At 42.2% G+C, this 21,631-nt stretch overlaps 1 protein-coding gene across 1 annotated transcript; it reads left to right on the top strand.

Annotated features, from left to right (window-relative positions):
- The first annotated feature begins 1,944 nt into the window (after positions 1 to 1,944).
- Positions 1,945 to 18,256, top strand: LOC127202986 (zinc finger protein 420-like). Its single transcript, XM_051161811.1, is given in 5 exon segments — positions 1,945 to 2,080; positions 2,340 to 2,472; positions 15,057 to 15,166; positions 15,983 to 17,961; positions 17,963 to 18,256. Coding segments are annotated over 5 exon segments (2,520 nt in total). The 3' UTR covers positions 18,125 to 18,256.
- Positions 18,257 to 21,631: the final 3,375 nt, after the last annotated feature.

Below are 21,631 nucleotides of genomic sequence, written 5' to 3' on the forward strand. Positions count from 1 at the left end.
AGAAAAAGGGTATCAGATCACATTAAAGATGGTTGTGAGCCACCATGTGGTTGCTGGGAATTGAACTCAGGACCTCTGGAGGAGTAATCAGTGCCCTTAACCTCTGAGCCATCTCTCCAGCCCCCCCTCCCACCCCCAGAAAACATTTTAATTGATCTGTGCATCCTGCCCATCTCATGGCTTTATTATTTTAGAATTGTATATTACTTGAGAGAAATTATATATATATATATATTTTTAAAACAAAAGAACAAGACATGAGTGATGCTGGATCAAACCTGACAAGAAGCATCCATTAGGATGCTGAGACACTGACGCGTAATTAATTCCAGCATCCTCCATGTTCCAGCCATGGCTGCTTCAGAAGCTGTTCCTTCAAAACCTTCTCCCAGGACAGCTTCAAAGAAAGCTGCTGATCTCATTTAGTCAAGCATGAATCGATCAACTAACGATTGACTTGCATTGTTTAATTATCCTAAAACTGTTTGTAAGCATAGCTTTAAAATTACTGGACTACTCCAAACAGGGCTTCTATTATGCTTGGAATTTCCCAGCATTTAGAGATTGGACCATAAATGTTATTGCTAGCTTGCTTTAACCATTTTTTCCCCCAATTTTATTTGGACCCCCTAGAAGTTATTCTATGCATCAAAATCAGCAAGAGGCAACCCTGAGAGAATGCTACCCATTTCCACTAAGGTGGGTTGGCTAGATTTTGGTTGCTTTTTTGGTTAATAGATGCTTGTTGTTTTAATGGGTCTGGTTACAAGTTATTAATGGTCTTAATTAGAGAGAAAATGAAATTACACTCAGGGATTTCTCTATGTTTTTTCTCTATATTTTTTCTTTATGTAAGGAGAGTTGGGGTTACTTAGTCATACACACACACACACACACACACACACACACGCGCGCGCGCGCGCGCGCGCACACACACACACGCGCGCACACACCCACACACACCCACACACATTTCTACTCTAGTATGAAGTATTTAGCCCAAACAACTCATTTATAGTACTAGGTTTACTTCCCATATTGCACTTTCACCTTTAACTAGTATTACTTGCAGGAAGCATTTTATTTTAATTAAACTTTTTTTGGGGGGGCTGGATCACCCATCTCTTCTTCCTTGCCTTTAAATCTTATGATCTGTGTCCTATTTGATGTCTTTGATTTATTAGATTTATTGTATTATTCACTTCCTCTTTCATCTCAGTTTGGGTATTTTACAACGTTTCTAACTATTTATTTCAATTATTTTTTCTTATCCTACATTGTCCTCATTTCCTTTAGTCATTTTCATGCCCATCAATCATTTTGCTTGCACTCATCAATCTTGTTTTTATGACTCTGGGTTTTGAATTTTTTTAAAAAGGGAATACAGCTAAAGATGGGATTTGAATGCAAGACGTGTCTTATTTTTGAGTATTTTGTGTTGTGAATGGAACCAAAAGAAATCGAAGTTTAGGATCTTGGTTGTCTTTTCGTGCTTTTCAGCCTAGGAAGCTTGTATTGTATTCCAAGCTAGGAAGTCAGGCTGCCTGTCTTTTATCTGAAGATTTCAGAATTCAGTATGGGACTCAGCTATCGGGGTGCAACGTCCTAATATATCCAGTTTTGGTCTTGGCCGGCAGCAAGCATGTGGGGAGGCTTTGCAGAGTGGGTTCAGGGCAGCCCCGACTGAAGGGTCTGGTTCCCCCAGGGTGTAGGTAATAGGAGGCTCAGGAATGCGAAGAGGAAGAGCAAACAGCTGGTTGGATTCCACAAAACTAATTAAGGAAGAGAAAGCCATGGGCTTGATAGGGTGTAGGGGAACCACGTGTCCAGAACCGGAGGGCGTAGTCAGCAGGTCTCCAGGACAGTGTGCACCATTCCACTGGGTACGCGGGGGTAGCACGTGCTCCATATCCACGGCCCAGTGAACCCCAGAACTATCAACAGATGCAGTTTGCTGGCTGCCGGCCTGGGAGAGTCAGCAGTCAGCAGCGCAGCGGCGGCGGGAACCGCAGCCCGGCCGCCCTGGACCCTCCCAGGTCAGAGGGGCTGCGGGATGAGAAACGGAAAGAGCGGAGCAGGCGTGGGTTTTCCGTGGGGCGGGGATACTCGCAGGAATAGGAGAGTGTCGATCGGCAGAAAAAACAGAACGAAACAAACAAACAAAAAAACCCAGGGTGGACTCTTGGGTTTGTAATGGTTTGGTGGTACCACGTGACTGGAACCCGGTGTAGTGGGCGGGGCCTAAGGGAGCTGCTGCAAAGATCCAGGCCAGAGTTGGAAGAAAACCCACCATTTCCTTTTAGTCCCCAGGGAGCCACGTGGACCCTAACCTTGTGCAGGTTACGCGGGCCCGGATCTGTCTGCAAATCCGAAAACGCAGGAAAACGCAGTTTCCTGGCTGCCGGCCTGGGAGAGTCAGCAGTCAGCAGCGCAGCGGCGGGAACTGCGGCCCGGCGGCTTGGACGCTCCCAGGTCAGAGGGGCTGCGGGCTGGGAAACCGGAGGGAGCAGAGGAGGGGTGGGTTTTCCTCAGCTTCTCTTAAGGACGCCGCCGGCAAATTCTGTTGCGGATATCTTACCATTGTTGGGAAGGTTGAGATCCTATGAGTTGGGATTTAACGTGATTTAAATTTTTTTTTTTTTCAGTTCCAAGAATATTTTCCTAAAATAATTTCCTAGAGCATTTGGAGTTTGCACCCGGGGTTTTCTGCTGCAGCAGTTACAAAGCTCCTCGGATTAAAATTCATCCATCTCACGTAACTTCCCTGTTCCACTGTTTGCCTATTCAAGAGAGTGGCCTTTGGCCCAGGGGGATAGGCATCCCCAGAGAGATTTGTAGATATTAGCCAGTGCAGATTTGATTGACTAAGTTAATATACTTTATAAAGCACCATAGTTATAGTTATAAACATTAACATTTAATGATCAAAGTTTTACTCCCTAGTAACTTTCCATCTGAGATGTAGTCACTCTTGGATGTAAATACAGTATTCAGAAACGTGTCTTCAAATGCTTAGTTATTAATGTTTATATGTTGGGTCTGATGAAAACTGAGGATGTGACTGATCCAGGGTATGGTTGGTGAGGTTTATTGTGTTAATCTTGAGATTTGTGGGAGGAAAATCCACTTCCACCATTTGCACAAGCATTATTATAAATATCAAATACTAAAAAAGAAAAAAGAAATCAAATACTGACCAGGGGTTTATAACGACAAACCTATAGGCTGCCATGTTTTCTCATGAGGCCTTGCTATTTTTCCAAGGACTACAACTCCCACAATTCCCAGGAAATTCATCTGGTTCTTGGGTGGGTGATACTTACAGGGTAATTTAGGGCTTTACAGTAAGAGAGAGGAAACAGGTGCACGTGGAAGGGTCAGACTGATCCTGGCTATGGGGGCCGGGGCCGGTGGAGAGAGGCAGAAGGGAAGAGAGAGGAGAAATCCAGCAGAGGAACCTGGAAGGAAGGAAGCACTTAGCTAAAGATGTCTGCTTATTATTATGTTAACAGGCACTTCCGTTACCCATTTGTCCTGAGTTTCTTTGAGACCTAACAAAGTCCAGGCCAGCCCGGTATGCGTGCTGTGAGACGATGGTATCAGGCTGTGCGATTTTTATAGGTAGAAAACTCACTATAGATTAAAACAAAATTAGGCAATGCAGACTTGGGTCCCACAAAGAACTGAGGTTTCATGGACTGTAGGGCACTGGGGCTGGGATGAGGTATGAAGGGTTTTGGTTTTGTTGCCATCTAGGGAATTTAACACCCTTACAGAGTGTGTCCTGGACATCTTGACACAGTTTGCCATGCCAAAGAGGGTGACGTGAGAAAGAGGGAGAGTCATGGCAACACCACAGTCAAGGCAGTTGAGGTGAGGTAGTGTTATTTGGCAGGATCGCGAGAGAAGCTGTCAGTAGTGACAGTTGTGAGCTTGTCCGAGGAGGGACACACAGCCAGCAATCTCGAAGCAGCCAGGTTGAGTGACATCAAGGAGCCAGTGACTTTGCAGGAATGTTCAGTTTCCTCTTTTACATGTTGGGTAATTGAGATATATTTTCTGTAGGTATTAATTATGCTCACTGGATATATCTGGTGTTGAATCAACAGTAAAGTTGACCCAGCAGCGCCCACTTCCCACCTGGGGATTCCATGGGTTCCGGGTGTAGAGGTAGAGGGGGCCCCATCTCCTACATTGAAGAGCCAATCAGGGTGAGAGGTTCCATGCATGGTGTTGACAAGACTAGGATGGGCAGCTTCCGGATCTGTCTGGCTGTTCTTTGCAATAACCTTTTGTCTAGTCATTGAGGAAAAAAGTCATTAAAAGAAAAGACCAGAAAAAAAATGTCTCCTTGGTTCAAGAAAATCACTGTGCCCACGCACATGTGGCTAAACTCTTGTTTCTTACTTCATGATTTGTTAGCACTGATTTCTGTGACTGTGGACTTCTAGCAGCTATGACGATACCTGGACCCTGATCTCAGGGGATTTTTTTTCCCCCAGAGACCTCCTGTTGTAGCAGTGCAGCAGTCTGGATTCTGTGGGTCAGAATAGTTTTCTTGCAGTCTTCCTTGCTCCTCAGGCTACCTGGGAAAACGACTCTGCATGTGTGTGAACCGTGTGTGAACGAGTCTCACGTTTCATAGAGTAAAATGAAATCCCCATTAAAAAAACAGACATTTTGGGGGCTGGAGAGATGGCTCAGAGGTTAAGGGCACTGTCTCTGCTCTTCCAAAGGTCCTGAGTTCAATTCCCAGCAAACCACATGACAGCTCAACAACCATCTCTGATGAAATCTGGTGCCCTCTTCTGGCCTGCAGGGGTACAAGTGGGCAGAACATGGTATAAATAATAAATAAGTAAATCTTAAAAAAAAAAAACAGACATTTTTTTTTTTGTGGTATTTTCTTTTTCCTTCCTGTTTATCCTTTTTGTAGGTGTTTGCATCTTTCAGCTTTGTTCCATGAAAAGCTCCAGGATCTTCCTGAAGCATCTCTTTCCTGTGTGCAGGTCTCCCCACTGCTCAGCCAGATCTGCTCACCTGTGAATGACAACTAAGAGCCGGAGATGGTGAAGACAGAGTAGACTGTAGCAAAGGACCCAGGTACGTGAGAGGCATTGAGCAAGGTGTGGGCTCAAGAGACAGTAGAAACGGGGCATGAAATCGATTTTGCAAGATTCTATTTCAGTAATGATTCTGGAAAATTTCACTGAGAATGTTAGATGTGGCAAAATGGATTTTCCCCATTATAGGTTGTATGGGAAGGATCCAGTTGTGCTCTGTATTTGGTTAGTTTTGAGTCTCTGAAGTAACTGTTGCCCACTGAAAACAAAGTGTCTTTGACCTAGACTGAAAGCAGCATTAAGCTATGGGTTGTGAACCGTCCCATTCCTATGGGTAACACACGTCAGTAGTGGATTCCTTTCTAGGTACTTGGTCCAGGTTCCCATGTAACCCATGTATCATCATCATCACCATCACCATCACCATCATCATCATCATCATCATCATCATCATCATCATCCCTGTGGAACTAGCCTCAGACTGAGCCAGAAAACCTTCTGCTACTCACACAATAGCCTTGCCAGTATGGCACCAGTGGTCATTGCCTTGCCAGGAGGATTAGGATTGTAGCACGTAGACTCCAGATCTGGGAATGGGTATTGATAACTCTCCCCCCCTTGCCTTAGTCTGCACAACCCTTTTTGACGTTGTAAATGGTACCACACTGGAGTCCAGGCTGTTTGTAGACAGTGTGAGTGGCCTCATCTGAATTTTCTTCTTTTCTCAAGAAGGTCCACTTGCTTTCTTTACTCTGTTACATTGTTTCCTTCACACTTTTCTCAGACCTTGACTTGTGATTCACTGATGCACTGTGTTGAGTTAGTCGTGACTAGAGCAGGAATGGCTACAGTGTTCCTGTTTTATACTGTTTGCCTTAGCTTTGTGTCTGTTTGTTTGTCTTTACTCTTCTGAGGTATGTTCTTTCTGCTCTCACGTTGTTGAGAGCTTTTATACTGAGCAGATGTCATATTTTGCCACTGGGCTTTCATGTACCTATTGACACAGCCATTTTCTTCCTCTCTCTGAGTGTACATAGTTGGTGTCTTACATGGATCAGTTTGTAAGTGGTGAAACAGTCTCGCATTCTTATTGTGAGCTCAGCTTTCTTGTCATTTCTCTATTTTGAGACAATCTCTGTGTTTGTGTAGATCCTGGTAACTGGTCTGTGATTTATTTCCTTGCGTATATTTGTTTGGGCTCACCTGCTTTGTGTGTTGAGGTAAAGCCAGCTTTGCGTGAGGACTTTCTAGTGTTCCTCTTATTTGTGTTTTATGCAGCATTCTCTTTTTGGCATTAGAATAAGGTTTGTCTGTGCAAAGGAGAGTTCCATGCTAATCTGTCCAGTCCTCAAGACACTGTTGGCGGAAACTCTTTCTGTTCCAGTCTCAGCAGCTGCTTGCTGTGTGTTGTGTTTGTACAATGGAGGAGGCTGATTTAGTCACTTGTTTCTAGGAACTCATCATGTCTTCTTCAATGCTGGTTTATGGGTGTGTGCGACTTTGCACAGCGCTGCACAAGGTAACAGTGACATCATTGTCATACAGCGAAGTGTCCTCTTTATCTTCAGTCCTAACACATATAGGTTCACTCTTTTAGTTTAGTCTCTGCACAGAAACAAGTCTGTTTATGTTGAAATACTCTATTGTCTTTGAGTCCTTATTTCATGAAATTCTACATAACCATATTAATATCTTTCTACATAATATTTCAGGTTGACCTGTTTTCATTCTTGTAAGGCCCCCAGACACATAATACTGAACAAATGTCTTTCACAGCCGCTGCCACCTCCTTCCAAACTTACCAGTGTGTCTTTGTCACCCTACTTCTGTGTGATTGTCTTTTCTGAGCTGACCCTCACCTTGGCACTTGAAGAAAGTGTCCTCGGTGCTCCATGAATTCTGTCTCACTGTTCACTGGTTTAAATCTCCACAGTAGCTAATTAAGGAACAATTAAAGGCCTGGGGGTGTGGCTCAAACAGTTAAGGGCACTTACTCTTGCAGTTTCCAAGTTCAGTTTCCTGTACCTGCCCTGGGACTTTACATCCTCCCAGACTCAAGTTCCAGAGGATCTGTCGCCCTCTTCTGGCTGCTGTAGGCTCTGTCTGTATGAAGTGCGCAGACCTACGTGCCGGTAAAGATACCCTTCCAAATAAAGTTAAAATGAATAAGCTGTATTTTAAAAAAAAAAAAAAAAAAAAAAAAAAAAAGCAGAAACTATAAATGTGATCAGGAGATGTTGCATAACGATTCGAGAAAATAGTACAGGAAGGAGCAGAGAGGTGGTGTCACTGTAAATGTGACAGAGTGAATGTGGAGCCTGGCTATGTGACAGGACAGCAGGCACCTCGTATCAGCATTGGAAGATTTGGGAATGATTCCCACGTATGATGAAGCTGTTTGTGTTTAGGAGCCGAGAGCTGGAGATCATCCCATGTCTGCTGTCATGTGGCAAAAGACCAACTGGGGACTTAGCCTGAGTACATAAGCCAGTGGGAGACATTCTCATGCAAACCGGAACATTCAGTCCTCTAATATCCTTCCTGTAATTGTGCTAAAAGGCATATTTTAGAGAGCTTTAATATGAGTGTGTAAAGTATACCTTTAATTTTTTTTTGTTCGGTTTTTTATTTTGTTTCTGGAAGTCTTTTTCTTTCTTTCTTTCTTTCTTTTTTTTTTTTTGAGACAGGGTTTCTCTCTGTGTAGCCTTGGCCGTCCTGGACTCACTTTGTAGACCAGGCTGGCCTCGAACTCACAGCCGTCCACCTGCCTCTGCCTCTCGAGTGCTGGGATTAAAGGTGTGCGCCACCACCGCCCGGCTTCATTTTGTTTCTGAAACAGAGTCTCATTCTGTATCCCTGACTGGCCTGTAACCTATAGAGAGGCCAGGCTGGCTTCCAGCTCACATGGAGGCCTGCTTGAGCCTCCTGAGGGGTGGGGTGAAAGATCTACCCCAGTGTTCCTGGCTTGAAATACACTGTTCTCTTTTTATATTGCTGCTGGAATACAGCATAATTTTATTCATTTGTTTCACCTGTGATTTCTTTGATTGGGAGCTCTGGCTCCTTTGCCTTGCAGTGAAGCCCTGATGTTTGCTTCTACGTGCCGGTTGGGCTCTCCTTTTGAGTTACTCTCAGGCCTACGGCCTTGTTTAATTTCCTCAAGTCTTGTTTAATTTCAGGTGGAGGATTCTACAGATTTCGGTCACTATTAATTGTGATGTTCACATCCTATTTTTATCCTCATTTCCTCAGCCATATGCTGGAGTTCTTTGTCCTTCAGTCAGATTGTTTCTGTCTTGAGTTGAGGTTCTTGTTTCCTCTTTATGTCCTTTGACCTCATTGAACACTCTTCAGATTGTATTTTTTTTTCTCTCCCTCCTTAAAATACAGCTTACTTATTTTAACTTTATTTGGAAGGGTATCTTTACCGGCATGTAGGTCTGCGCACTTCATACATACAGAGCCATCAGCAGCCAGAAGAGGGCGACAGATCCTCTACAACTTGAGTCTGGGAGGATGTAAAGTCCCCAGGGCAGGTACAGGAAACTGAACTTGGAAACTGCAGCAAGAAGTGTCGGCAGCACCGGTGTTACTTCAGTGATTCGGAGTAAAGATATTCCATCAATGCTTGTCATGTTGCTTTGGTTCCGACCTGTCTGGCGTCTTTTGCTCTGTGGCTTTAGGTCAGGAGGCGGATATTTCAATGTGAGATGATATAGGTAAGGGTTGAGAATCTAGGATGGGGGGGGGGCAGGAATCAGAGTCCAGCAGCCTGCTAGATCTAGGCTGATAGCAAGCATGTGAGGTGACTGTGACTCTGTAGAGCAGAGCCAGGCATCCTGACAGCTATGTGCAAGTGTGTCTGAGACAGAGTGGGAGAGATAGAGCAGGAAATAGCGTGGAAAATTGGTTAGGGGTAGAGAAAATGCCTAACCTGGCCAGTGTTAGAGCTGAAATAGAACCTTAGGCTTAGGCATTGTGGGTTGGGCTTAGGGAGGCCCCAAGGACCCTAAGCCCCGAGGGACTGATAACGGACCTCTCCTGAGGGAGCTCCAGTGTGTCCTCATGGTGTGGATTTAGGGGCAGAGCGAACACACCTGTGTCTTGAAAAGACTTGTCAACTTCCCACAGCTGTAGGAGCCATGTGGCATGTCTTGGGAAAGTCACCAGTCATCAGTGCAGAGGTGATAAGTGCAGAATCGTGGCTTTAGAACCTACGAGGTCAGATGTGCCGCAGGGCTGGTAGACCGGCAGCAGTGGGTCAGGGGTGTGATCAGTTTCTCCGCTACTAGCATGGAATTTTTTTTATTGCTGTTAGAAACAGTGTTCTCTTTTCCATTTTGGATACAACAACCCTTTTGTGATTTAATTTAATCCACCCTTTAACACTTCCATGGTGTAACAGTGACTTATTCAAGAGATTGGCATTTAGAGCCTGTGAAGTCTCATCCTAAAAAGCTTTTAGTTATTAATCATGTAAGGAATGACCGAAGATTTGATTGGGTCACTACATATATGTTTGCAACCTCCACAAGTATGGCTATAATCATTAACGCCTTGCCAGTAATACTCTATCTGTGATGTATACACATTATATTGCCAGTAGAGTGCCTGTTTTCATTGTTTCCTTATTTTTTGAGTCCTGCAGGGTCTTTTCACACAGCCCTGCCTGTGCTAGAACTCATTATGAAGTCCATGCTGCCCATAGTGTGCAGAGATTGGCCTGCCTCTGCCTCCAGAGTGCAGGGAGTACAAGCCTGAGCCACCATGCCCAGCTTTTGTATGCAGCCTCAGGATTCCTTTGCGAACTTCTGTGCGTGTGTTGTAATCCATGTGGGAATTCTCAAAGGACAGCGAACATTTTGATGAAGCTCTCTCTCTTTTTCGTGTGTGTTGTTTTGGGATGTGTTAGACTTTTCCAGTTAAAGACATGGACAGAATTATTTCAGGGGACACGTTCTTTTCTCATCTTTATTACTGTCGAAACTAAAACACAGCGTATGTTACTGGAGTAGGAGTTTTTGATTTGTTGCTGGCAGGAGTTGACAACATTACTCAGACTGTGTGTCACAGGCAAGAGTCATGAAGAGATACGCCATGCAAAGACATCCTGCTTATTCTTACTCATTACGGTCGTTAGAATATTTATAGAAGCATATTCTGGTAGAGTATTTGCATTTTCTGTTTTCTTTACTATTGTGATTATTACAAAACTCCTGGAGTTTACTTTCATCCGTGCTATCTAACATTCCCCCCCCCCCCTTTTTTTTTAAAATCACTTTCATTTTCAAGGGAGTGGCCTTTCCACCTGGATCTCCAAGGAAAGCTTGTACAGTTATACTCTCATCATCCTTAGTCACGTTTTTCATTATCCTTATTTTTATCCCCGTCTGCTCCCTTGCATCTTCTGTATGTTTTGAGGCAGGTTTTAGGTGGGTAGTCAGGCTGTCATGCATTCATAATTCCAACAGCCATGGTGTATGAGACAGTGTTTTTTTTTTTAAAGATTTATTTACTTATGTATACAGCACTCTGCCTGCATGTACACCTGCGCGCCAGAAGAGGGCATCATATCACATAGATGGTTGTGAGCCACCATGTGGTTACTGGGACTTGAACTCAGGACCTCTGGAAGAGCAGCCGGTGCTCTTAACCTCTGAGCCATCTCTCCAGTCCCGGTTTTTTTTTTTTTTTTTTTTTTTTTTTTTGTAACTCAGTCTCCTTGCCCCAGCTCTTACAGCCCTGCCCCTGCATGCAGCTGTCTCCGGAAATGACAATTTCCTATTGCAAACAATGATATTTGGACCTAGTCTGAACGCAGCACCAGGCTATGATAATAAGCAGAATCTTTTATTTCTTCATGTAGCAGTTTAAGCAGGCATAAATTCATTCTTTTCAGGGACCTGGGATCGTTTTAGTCACTGTCTTTGGCCAGCTTCCAGGGCCATCTGTGTATTTCCTTTGTTGCCTGGCCTCAGTCAAACAAAGTAGCCTTGGCACTATTACACGGGTGGGCATACCTAGTCTGACAGGTTGGTATTACAACACAAGGGGTCGTCATCTGGGGTCAGCCACTGATGATTCTTCTTGCCCAACAGTCTACAAACCCCTTTTAGTGCGTTGAAAGCTATAGCAACATACCCAAGACCTTTTTAGAGTCAGTGAGTGGTCTGCTTACTTTTCAGCGTACATCTGTAGCCATCTCCAGGTGGGTCTGCCACACGCAGACACATCCACTTAGGAGTTCCCGGAACTTTATTAAAAGGCCGCAGCATTAGAAAGGCGGAGAACCACTGTCTTGGAACATGTGTGGCCTGAATTGTAATGTGTGAATAAAATGCACTCACGTAGACTTCAGGTGATCAGTGTTCTCACACAGAGATGTATATGCCACTTTAGAAGACAGGTCCATGTTGAAAGGAGGAACCATCCAATTTGGCGGGCTCCCCCCACATTCCCCACTAGCTACTTGTTTATGACTCCAATTACTGGGAGATAAGTTCCCAGTGATAACCCTGAGTAGTAGTGCTGTGCAGCAGACGTGCGTGTCCTCTCTGTTTGCTCCTGGGGCCTGCTGACGTGAGAGGCAGACCGCAGACTGTAGGCATTTTCCTTGCTACAGAAGTCATTTGTTCATCAATCAGTCTATCCAATCAATAATTCATTCAGCCATCCCATGCTCTCCTGTCTATAGGAATGTTGACAAAATTTCTCCTGTCATTATGGTTTTGGGGACTTGTATTAATTTTTAGCTTTCTACTTCTGGTACCTTGCTGTGAAGTTTCAACAAGATTTCCAGCCTTTGTTTCTGAGACGAGAAAGTTGAAGAAGAGCATCAAGAAGAATGAATGCTTCTCTGGTAAGTGGTCCCCAGGTCAGTGTCATGTCCACGTTTCTTTGAAAATTCCTTTTATTATTGAAATTATTGAAGACATTTACTTCTCAACACTGGTAATGCTCTATAAGGCATTAATTTCCTGGGACTTACTGCATTTCAGGAACGGCCATGTTTCCAGAAACAGGCTTAGGTGTGTGTGTTTAGGTGTAAATACGTGGACACTGACATCACTAAGCAATGTGCGGAGGAGTAGAATTAGAAGGGACTTGCTGTCTTGAATCCTAACAGCAAATATTACAGCTCCCTAGAGGCACCGAGGACAGAGGAATGTCGGCTTTGGTCTTCCGTAGCAGCGATGTGTCTATGAGGAGATGCAGATCCCAGTGTTCTGATATTTCTTTTAGGCATTTCATGTCACACATTGACCATGGGTGTGTTGACACCTGAAATCCATTTGTCTCTGGAGGGAACTCTGCCCAGGGCTCTGTGTGCTACCTTCTCAGTATACAGAAAATTATTTTTTCTTTTCCTTTTCTCTCATTTTTCAGAAGTGGCATTAGCATTATTGTCTCCATATTGTATTGCATTGTGTAGAATATACTAGTAAGAGTTTTCGAAGAGTATTGACTTGGTGCTGTGCATGTGCCATCAGTTTCAAGCATAGATGAACGTTCCTCCTCCTCCTTTACCCTCATTTCCTTAGGGGGATGGATGTGCTTTCCACCCTGTAATTTTCCTCTCCCTGAAGCTACGTATTACATAAAGAAGGATTCTGAAGAGTTGCGCTGCTGTTTCTATTTTTCCTTAGAATAATATTTATGAGTGTTCATCTTCACATTTTTATATACACTGCATGATGTATTATGCCCCTGGATTCCTGAGGACCAAAACTTTGGGACAGAGTTTAGACGTTGTAATGAGCTGCCATGTGTGTAGAGAGAGAATTACATTAGGCTTCCATGAAGAAACAGCAAGTTCTTTTGCCTCTGAGCCATTTTTCCAGGCCCCAGGTTTACATGTCTGATGCAAATTGTTACAGAGACAGGATATAACCTTGTGTATTACAATTTTTGAAAGGTGAAGGAAAATATATAGATGATATCTAGGCAACCTAATGTCCTGTTAGAAAATGAGCTGAAACACTGAAGAAAAAGTGAAATTAGAAAACGCAAATTTCATATTTCAGTCAATCTCATGAGCAAAAAGAGTAGTAAACTTTTATAAAGAGTATCTTTTCTCAATTTAAACATGTGATTTAATTCAAGACAATGTTTCTATCCTGGCTTGGTGGCACATGCCTTTAATCCCAGCACTTGGGAGGCAGAGGCAGAGGCAGGGGCAGGGGCAGGGGCAGGGGGGCAGGGGCAGGGGGGCAGGGGCAGGGGGCAGGGGCAGAGGGGCAGGGGCAGAGGGGCAGGGGCAGAGGGGCAGGGGCAGAGGGGCAGGGGCAGAGGGGCAGAGGCAGAGGGGCAGAGGCAGAGGGGCAGAGGCAGAGAGGCAGAGGCAGAGAGAGGCAGAGGCAGAGACAGAGGCATGTGGATCACTATGATTTTGAGGCCAGCCTGGTCTACAAAGTGAGTCTAGCAAAACCAAGGCTGCACAGAGAAACGTTGTCTCGAAAAACCACACACACACACACACACACACACACACACACACACACACACACACACGAAAAAGGAAATGTTTCTATTTCAGCTGAATGCATTGTCCCACACGCCATTTATTTATGCATACATATCTAACTCTGTAACAAAAGACCATGGAGTATTTATGAAATTATTACTATCTGTATTGCTTATGTCAACTTCTAGAAGACTTGCAGTAATACTGATGCTGGCCGTTGCTGATTTTTGTGTTTATTTTATTGTAACTTCACAAATTAGTTTATTCGGTAGTTTGAACTGCTGCATGCACTAATGTTACAATCCTTTACTGTTTAAAGAAAAATGCTCTTAGCTCATCCACCAATTCTGCATTGCCTAGTCTACCTCTTTGTGCTACAAAGTGTGAATCGTTGTGCCTGGGCCTCAGGATGTCCACTTAGCATATCAGAATATAATCAGGTTAAACCCAGCGGCAGACAGGCGTGAGCTGGTGGCCGTATTGGAAGAAGGTCGACACTGAAGAGCTTGGAAGCAGAGTTTTGCTCATCACACCTTGATCATCTGTGATTTCACATTAGGACTCTGTTTGATAGCATCCCATATTTTATAAAGGTACATTCCTGCATCTCGACTTCAGATGAGCCTATTATATTCCCTAAAGACTGCTGATTGTGAGACCATTGTGTCATCTTGTTTCACAGAGACTGAAAATACAACAAAGACTGTGACTATATTATGAAGCATCTTTTCTTAAAACTAAAGTTGAGTTTTATTTTATATATGTTGGAACATTTGCCTGAATGTGTGAATATGTGCTATATATTCCTTCTCCCTGTAGATTTCATAAAAGAGCACTGGATCTCTTTGGACTGGGTTTGAAAATCTGTTCTGTAGTGCCATGAGATGGCTGGGAAAGAAATTACGTAGTAGAGGACTTTACAATGCATTATAGAATCCAAAGTGCAGAGCCAGGCGTGGTGGCGCACGCCTTTAATCCCAGCACTAGGAAGGCAGAGGTAGATGGATCACTGTGAGTTCAAGGCCAGCCTGATCTACAGAGTGAGTCCAAGACAACCAAGGCTATACAGAGAAACCCTGGTCTCAACAAAACAAAACAAAACAACAACAACAACAACAACAACACACATCAAAAAACCAAAAAACCAAAAACAACCCCCGTCCCCCAAAAAGACCAAAAACAGAATCCAAACTGCAGACATAATTTTCAAATGTAGTGATGATGGGAAATCCTTTACCTGCTACTTATGTCTAAGAAAACATTAGCAAAAACATGAAGGGGAGACCTTATGGACATGAGCTACATAGTCAGTCATTCCATATATTGGCTGTGGAAGAGCATCAATGCTTAACTTCTGACGCATCTTTATAGCACTTCTAGAAAACATTTGTCCTTGCATATTTGCCATGACTCGTCTATATCACAAAATATCTCTTATTGTTAGGTCTTTCTTAACTAGGAAAGCATTTTTGTCTAGCAGCACATGGTAAATAGGTAATTTTCTATTTACAGCATCTGTTAACATTCAGCGATGTGGCTGTGAACTTCTCACAAGAGGAATGGAAATGTCTCAGCTCTGCTCAGAGGGAGTTGTACATGGCTGTGATGGTGGAGAATTACCACAATCTGTTATTTGTGGGTAAGAATTCCTGACTCATCCTTTGAATTTACCTATTTAGTTTATATGTAAACTTTCTGATATGACTAGAGACTACCAGAATAAGTGAAATTTTGGTGACCAGTATAACTTTTTTTTAATGATGTTTCCTCTAATTTGTTTATATTTTCTGAAAGTGCAAGCAGTGCTGTGTAATCTTTCCAACCCTCTTACCTAGGTTTTGTTGAAAACTTCAAGATTCAAAGAAAATTGCAAATTCATACCAATAGAAAATTATTGCCATGCATGTAATAATTGGAATGCTTTAGTTTTTCTGTTGCGTTAAAATTTTCACCTGTTTTGAATTTTAAAAATGCAGAAGGCTTTACTTTCTGACATGTGGTGTCTATGTTTAGTACTGGAACAGCATGATATTTAACCTAGCACTTTGGATGGTGAAGCCAGGGCATCTGCTGAGTTCCATGACTGTGTTACATAATGAATTCCTACCTGACCGCTCCTTACACAGTGTCACTCTGCCCCAAAACATGAATAAGAAGTAGAGAAACATTACTTAATATGCTCCTTCAGAGACTTCCTCTTCAAAGTTCTTTACCTTCTGTAAGGTACAGCATTTAAGTAATAAGAAGGTTATTATCATTTCATGTCGTTTGATGTAGATCAGATGTGAGGCTCATCGAAGCACCCATATGATGATTGTAAAACAGGAACACCCTCTGTTAAACTCTTATCATTGAGAATTGCTAATTTACCTTTCTTCAAAAGCTTTAGGAGCGTCAGTTATTGAGTCTCTTGTGAGTGCAATCATCGTTACTTGGACTTTTTTTTTTTTCTCAGAGAATCATCGCTCATATTGTAAATACAAGAAGGTCTTGAATCAAGGCACAAAGTATCTTGTCCATGAGCATGAGAATATCCAAGAAGAGTCTTATAAATGCAATGAGCTTCACCAAATGATTGATGAAGTCTCGCAAGATACCCTCTATAAAACTAACCACAGAGATGCCTCTGTTGAATCACTAAACCTAAACAGCCATACAATTGGGAAGACTGGAGAAAACACCTGCAAAATTACAGACTATGTAAACTGTTTAAGTACGTGTTCCATTGTAGGTCGAAATCAAAGAATTCACATAGGAAACAAAGAACAAAATGGTACATGGTATGAACGAGGATTTCACCCTGAATATAAACTCATGCTGAAGCAAACCAATAGTGGCAAGAACCCACAGAAATGCAGGAAATACGCCAAATGTGTCCGGACGTCCTCAAGCCTCAGTGGACATCAGGGAGCCCATACTAGAGAGAAGTCTTATAAATGCATAAAATGCAGTAAATTCTTTCTGCAGTTGTTACAACTCAAAGTACATCACAGAAGCCATAATGGAGACTACCCCTACAAATGTACAGAGTGTGGTAAGTGCTTTTATCACGCGTCAGACTTCGAAAGACATTACAGGATCTACACTGGTGAGAAGACTTACGAATGTCGTCGTTGTGGTAAATCCTTTCTCTGCTGCTCAGGTCTTAGACAACATCAGAAGATTCGTGGAGGAGAGAGACGTGATGAATGTAGTCAAGGTTCTAGACCATTCTATACATTGTCTTACCATCAGCACCGTTACAGAACCTACACAGGAGAGAAACTTTACAGATACAATGACTGTGGCAAACCCCTTTCTGCATCATCTGGTCTTTCAACACGTCAGAGAATTCACACAAGGAATACATCTTACACATGGAATGAAAGTGAACAGTCTTTTACCAGTAAAGGCAGCCGGAAAACTCATCGGGGAATTTATACAGGAAAGAAATCTTACAAATGTAATGAAAGTGCCAAATCCTTTACCAGGAAAGGCTCTCTTAAAATTCATCAGGGAAATTATATAGGAGAGAACCCTTACAAATGTAGCGAATGTGACAAATCCTTTATCAAGAAATGCGATCTTAGAACTCATCAGAGAATTCATACTGGAGAGAAACTTTACAAATCTAGAGAATGTGACAAATCTTTTACACAGAAAGGCCATCTTAGCGCACATCAGAATATTCGCACAGGCGACAAGCCTTATAAGTGTACAGAATGTGTCAAATCGTTTATCAAGAAAGGCAGTCTTAGAATTCATCAGAGAATTCATACAGGAGAGAAACCTTACAAATGTTTGGAATGTGACAAATCCTTTACCCAGAAAGGCCATCTTAGAACTCATCAGATATTTCATACAGGGGAAAAACCTTACAGATGTATGGAGTGTGACAAATCCTTTACTCTGAAAGGCAGCCTTAGGGTTCATCAGAGAATCCATACAGGTGAGAAGCTTTATAAATGTATGGAATGTGACAAATCCTTCACCCAGAAATGCAGTCTTAGAGTTCACGAAAGACTTCATACAGAAGAGGAACCTTACAAGTGTACGGAATGTAACAAATCTTTTACCCAAAAAAGCACTCTTCGGGTTCACCTCAGAATTCATACAGGTGAGAAACCTTATAAATGTATGGAATGTGGCAAAACCTTTACCCAGAAGAGCAGTCTTAGAATTCATCAGAGAATTCATACAGGGGAGAAACCTTATAAATGTATGGAATGTGACAAGTCCTTTACCCAGGAATACAATCTTAGGATTCATCAGAAAATTTATACAGGTGAGAAACCTTACAAATGTAGAGACTGTGGCAAAATTTTTATCAAGAAATGCAGTTTTAGAATTCATCAGAGAATTCATACAGGTGAGAAACCTTATAAATGTGTGGAATGTGAGAAATCCTTTAACCGGAAAGGCAGTCTAACATTTCATCAGAGAATCCATACAGGAGAGAAACTTTACAAATGTATGGAATGTGACAGATCCTTTACCCAGAAAGGGCACCTTAGATCTCATCAAAGAATTCATACATGACAAAATCCTTACAAATGCAATGAATGATACAAATCTTTTACCGAGAAAGACCATCTTAGAATTCACCAGAAATACATAAAAGACAGAAACTCTACATGTAAGAAATAATTGGAAAATTCATGAGAAGAAAAGTGTCCACAGGAAATTATGTGGTATGTGCTTTATTCAAGCTGTCTTTGTGACACCTGAGACTCCACAGTAGAGAGTTATTATGTACACAAGAAACTTGTGTAAACCTTTAAGTAATTCTCAAATCTTAGTATCAAGTATTTATGCTGAGGAAAAATTTGAAAATGTGACAGTGTAGGAATTTTTCAACAGAACTTTGTATCTGTTCATGCATAACTACTTGATAATGAAAACAAAACTGAGGCAAAAGAATTTGTTGTTTGACACTTTTCAGGATACTAAAAAGATGAAGGAAAGCTGATTAAGGCAGGAAATACACTCCTCAAAGTTGCTTTAAGAGGTCCTTGTAACTGACAGGATTCAGTGTGCTTAACTCAAACCAAGAAACTTGGACACATGGTACCTGTTTCAAGTGGGTTAGATAAACAAAGCTAACAAGATAGGATGCACTTTAACGTGTAGCTATGCTGACTGGTTGCCGTGTGTTTCTGGGGCTCAACATTCATATGCAGTGTCTCATGCTGTTTTCAAGTTTCATGTTAGCAACTGACTCCTCTGTCCTTTGGTGAGCAACTTCAATAAAAACCGTTGGTTCAACAAGTTGTGCTTGTTTATATTTTCAGTTCTCACTTAGGGTGAGTAGGTGAATATATGTGTCACATCTCCCCAGGAAATGTGTCCCATGTTTTGAACCCTTAAATGTTTTTGCAAACAGAAACTTGGTACTAGAGCAACAGTTTTCAACCTGTAGGTAGCAACTCCTTTGGGGGGGTAGAATGACAGTCACATGACTGTAGAAAAATATATTTCTGATGGTCTTAGGCACTGAGACATCACCCTGTCTCTGTGGGGCGGGCGGGGGGTGTCTGTGCACACACGAGTGCTTTGAGCTGTATTAACGTTTTATTGCTTTCGAAAGCTGGGATCACTGAATTAGGGAGGATTGCATTCAGTGTTCCAGGCTTACTGCTGTAGCAGTACTTAGTTAAGTTATAAAGGCCCCATTTAAAGAGAATGTAGAGAGAGGCTTGGGGAGCCTCAGATCGAAGGCTTCTCCATGCTTTCCATGAGGGGATATTACTCTTCTTTTGTTGTACCTTAGAAAGTCCACCCTTAAAGCGCCAAGAAATACATTGAATGTAAATCCATCTTACATCCTTCACACGACGCCGATACTGTATATGATCAAAGTTCATCATGAAATAAAACCCAAGGAAACGCTTGAATAAGGACTTATATTTAGCTTAGTTTCATGTGCGAGTCAATCTGAACAAATTAGAAAAGAATGATATTTTGAAACAAGTCGCGAACAACACAGCATCCGCATGCTCATTCATAGCTTAGAAACCCCAGAGTCTTGGAACGTCATTTTCAGATATTTCAAAAAGATGGAGAAATAGTTACTCTAGCCCCAGGGCATTATCTTAGAACATAAGCACTAAAAACAGCAAGACAGGTTTTTATTTTTTTCGAGACGGCGTCTCTCTGTGTAGCTGTGACTTATCCTAGACTCACTTTGTAGACCAGGCTGGCCTCGAACTCACAGCGAGGTGCAAGGCTGAGAATTTAGCAAAAAAATTTTTTCTGTTGCTTTGCAAATGGACTTTTCCTCTCAAAATACTATTGTGTCTACATATTGGGTGGAACTTTTTTTTATCATATGAAGTCAGCCTAATTAGGGTGTTTATCGTTCATATTGTGGTGCCAGGATAGTTCCAGAAGAAGAATCTAATGGAAGATTCTCGTTTTCTGCTTTAAACATGGCTCTCATGTTTTGTGGCTATTACAAAGCTCTGTAGTGTAAGTTCATGCATGTTTTCTAACTCTGCTGTTCTACCACTTGCTCTCAATTAAATTGCCACAGACTCAGACTTGATGTGGTTCCTCCAACCCAACCTGGTTTTATTTATTTATTTATTTATTTATTTATTTATTTATTTATTTATTTATTTATTTTTGCCAGCCGTATCAGGCAACATTAGCCCAGTAAGTAAGTGCAGCAGCCCACACTCCTCCTGTTCGACCATTGCATATTCAAGAGACTGCCCTTTGTTCCTAGGAACAGGCATCCCCCGAGAGCTGTTTATAAATTAGTCACATGAAGAATTAGTACAGCTTTGATGGCCTCATTAAATATACTTTATTGCATTTCACAGTAATCATTTAAATCAATAACAGTAAGCAGAGTTATATTCCTGATTAATTTTCTATAAGACAAATGACTTCTGTAATGTAAATAGAGCATTCAAAAATGTCTTCATATATTGCCTTTTTTGCTGTTCTTTATTTTAATGTTTTAAGGCAAGGTTTTACTTTGTAGCCCTATATGTCCTGGAACACACTGTGTAGAACAGTATGGACTCAAGGCAGAGACTTACCTCCCTCTGCCTCCCCAGGTCTGGGATTAAAGCCTACATTTACCATATTAAGATTTATTTTACACATTAGAGTCTTGAAAAGTGCCCTGTGTATGCATGGTGTGGGAGAATGTTTTATCACATTTTTACACTTAGAAATTATTGAGATGTGAGACTCTCTCAGATTCATAAGGGATTCCATTGAAAAGGGTTGTTGTTCCACAGATGATATTGCCAGCACTGACAATAAGAGGAAAACTCAAAAATCCTTTGCCTCAGTACCATTTTTAAATACTCACACCTCAAACTCAATATAAAAATTGGGGGAAACTGGGGGTTCTACTTTTCTTTGTGAGTCATTTGTACAGAAGCCTGTGAGGGTGAGAGGGACAGAAGCAGTGGCATCAGGGTTTGGATGGCTGTGAGTATGGTGGAGAGAATTCTAGGAGTCAGCTTTTAAGAGCCAGCTCATTTTTATTTGAGGTGAACAAGGGCCATACAGACGTTGGGGGAATGTGTAGGGGTTTTTAGGGTGGATGTACATTATTGTCTGGGGATGAGGTGCTTTATCTTTATGCTTCATTTGCATAAAGAAGGAATTCCAGATGCTTTCCAGCCAGGTTCATATCAGGAGAGATGAATTTGAAGCTGTAATTTGGCCATAGACTAAATAACTGCCTTAGATATGGCGGAGGAGGGAGATGTGCACCACTGAAACCTGCATACTTAGAAGGAGACAATAGACTTTCCATTGCTTCTGGTCTGAGGATGAGATAATTTGGGTTTGCTCCACCAGGCCAGCTCCTATGTGCTCTCTCTCTCTCTCTCTCTCTCTCTCTCTCTCTCTCTCTCTCTCTCTCTCTCTCACACACACACACTCTTTTTAAAATATATTTTATTAATTTATTCATATTACATCTAAATTGTTATCCCATCCCTTGTATCCTCCCATTCTTCCCTCCCTCCCATTTTCCCCTTACTCCCCTCCCCTATGACTGTGACTGAGGGGGACCTCCTCCCCTGTATATGCTCATAGGGTATCAAGTCTCTTCTTGGTAGCCTGCTATCCTTCCTCTGAGTGCCACCAGGCCTCCCCATCC

This window comes from Acomys russatus, chromosome 19 (assembly GCF_903995435.1).
Source record: "Acomys russatus chromosome 19, mAcoRus1.1, whole genome shotgun sequence".
Taxonomy (NCBI): domain Eukaryota; kingdom Metazoa; phylum Chordata; class Mammalia; order Rodentia; family Muridae; genus Acomys; species Acomys russatus.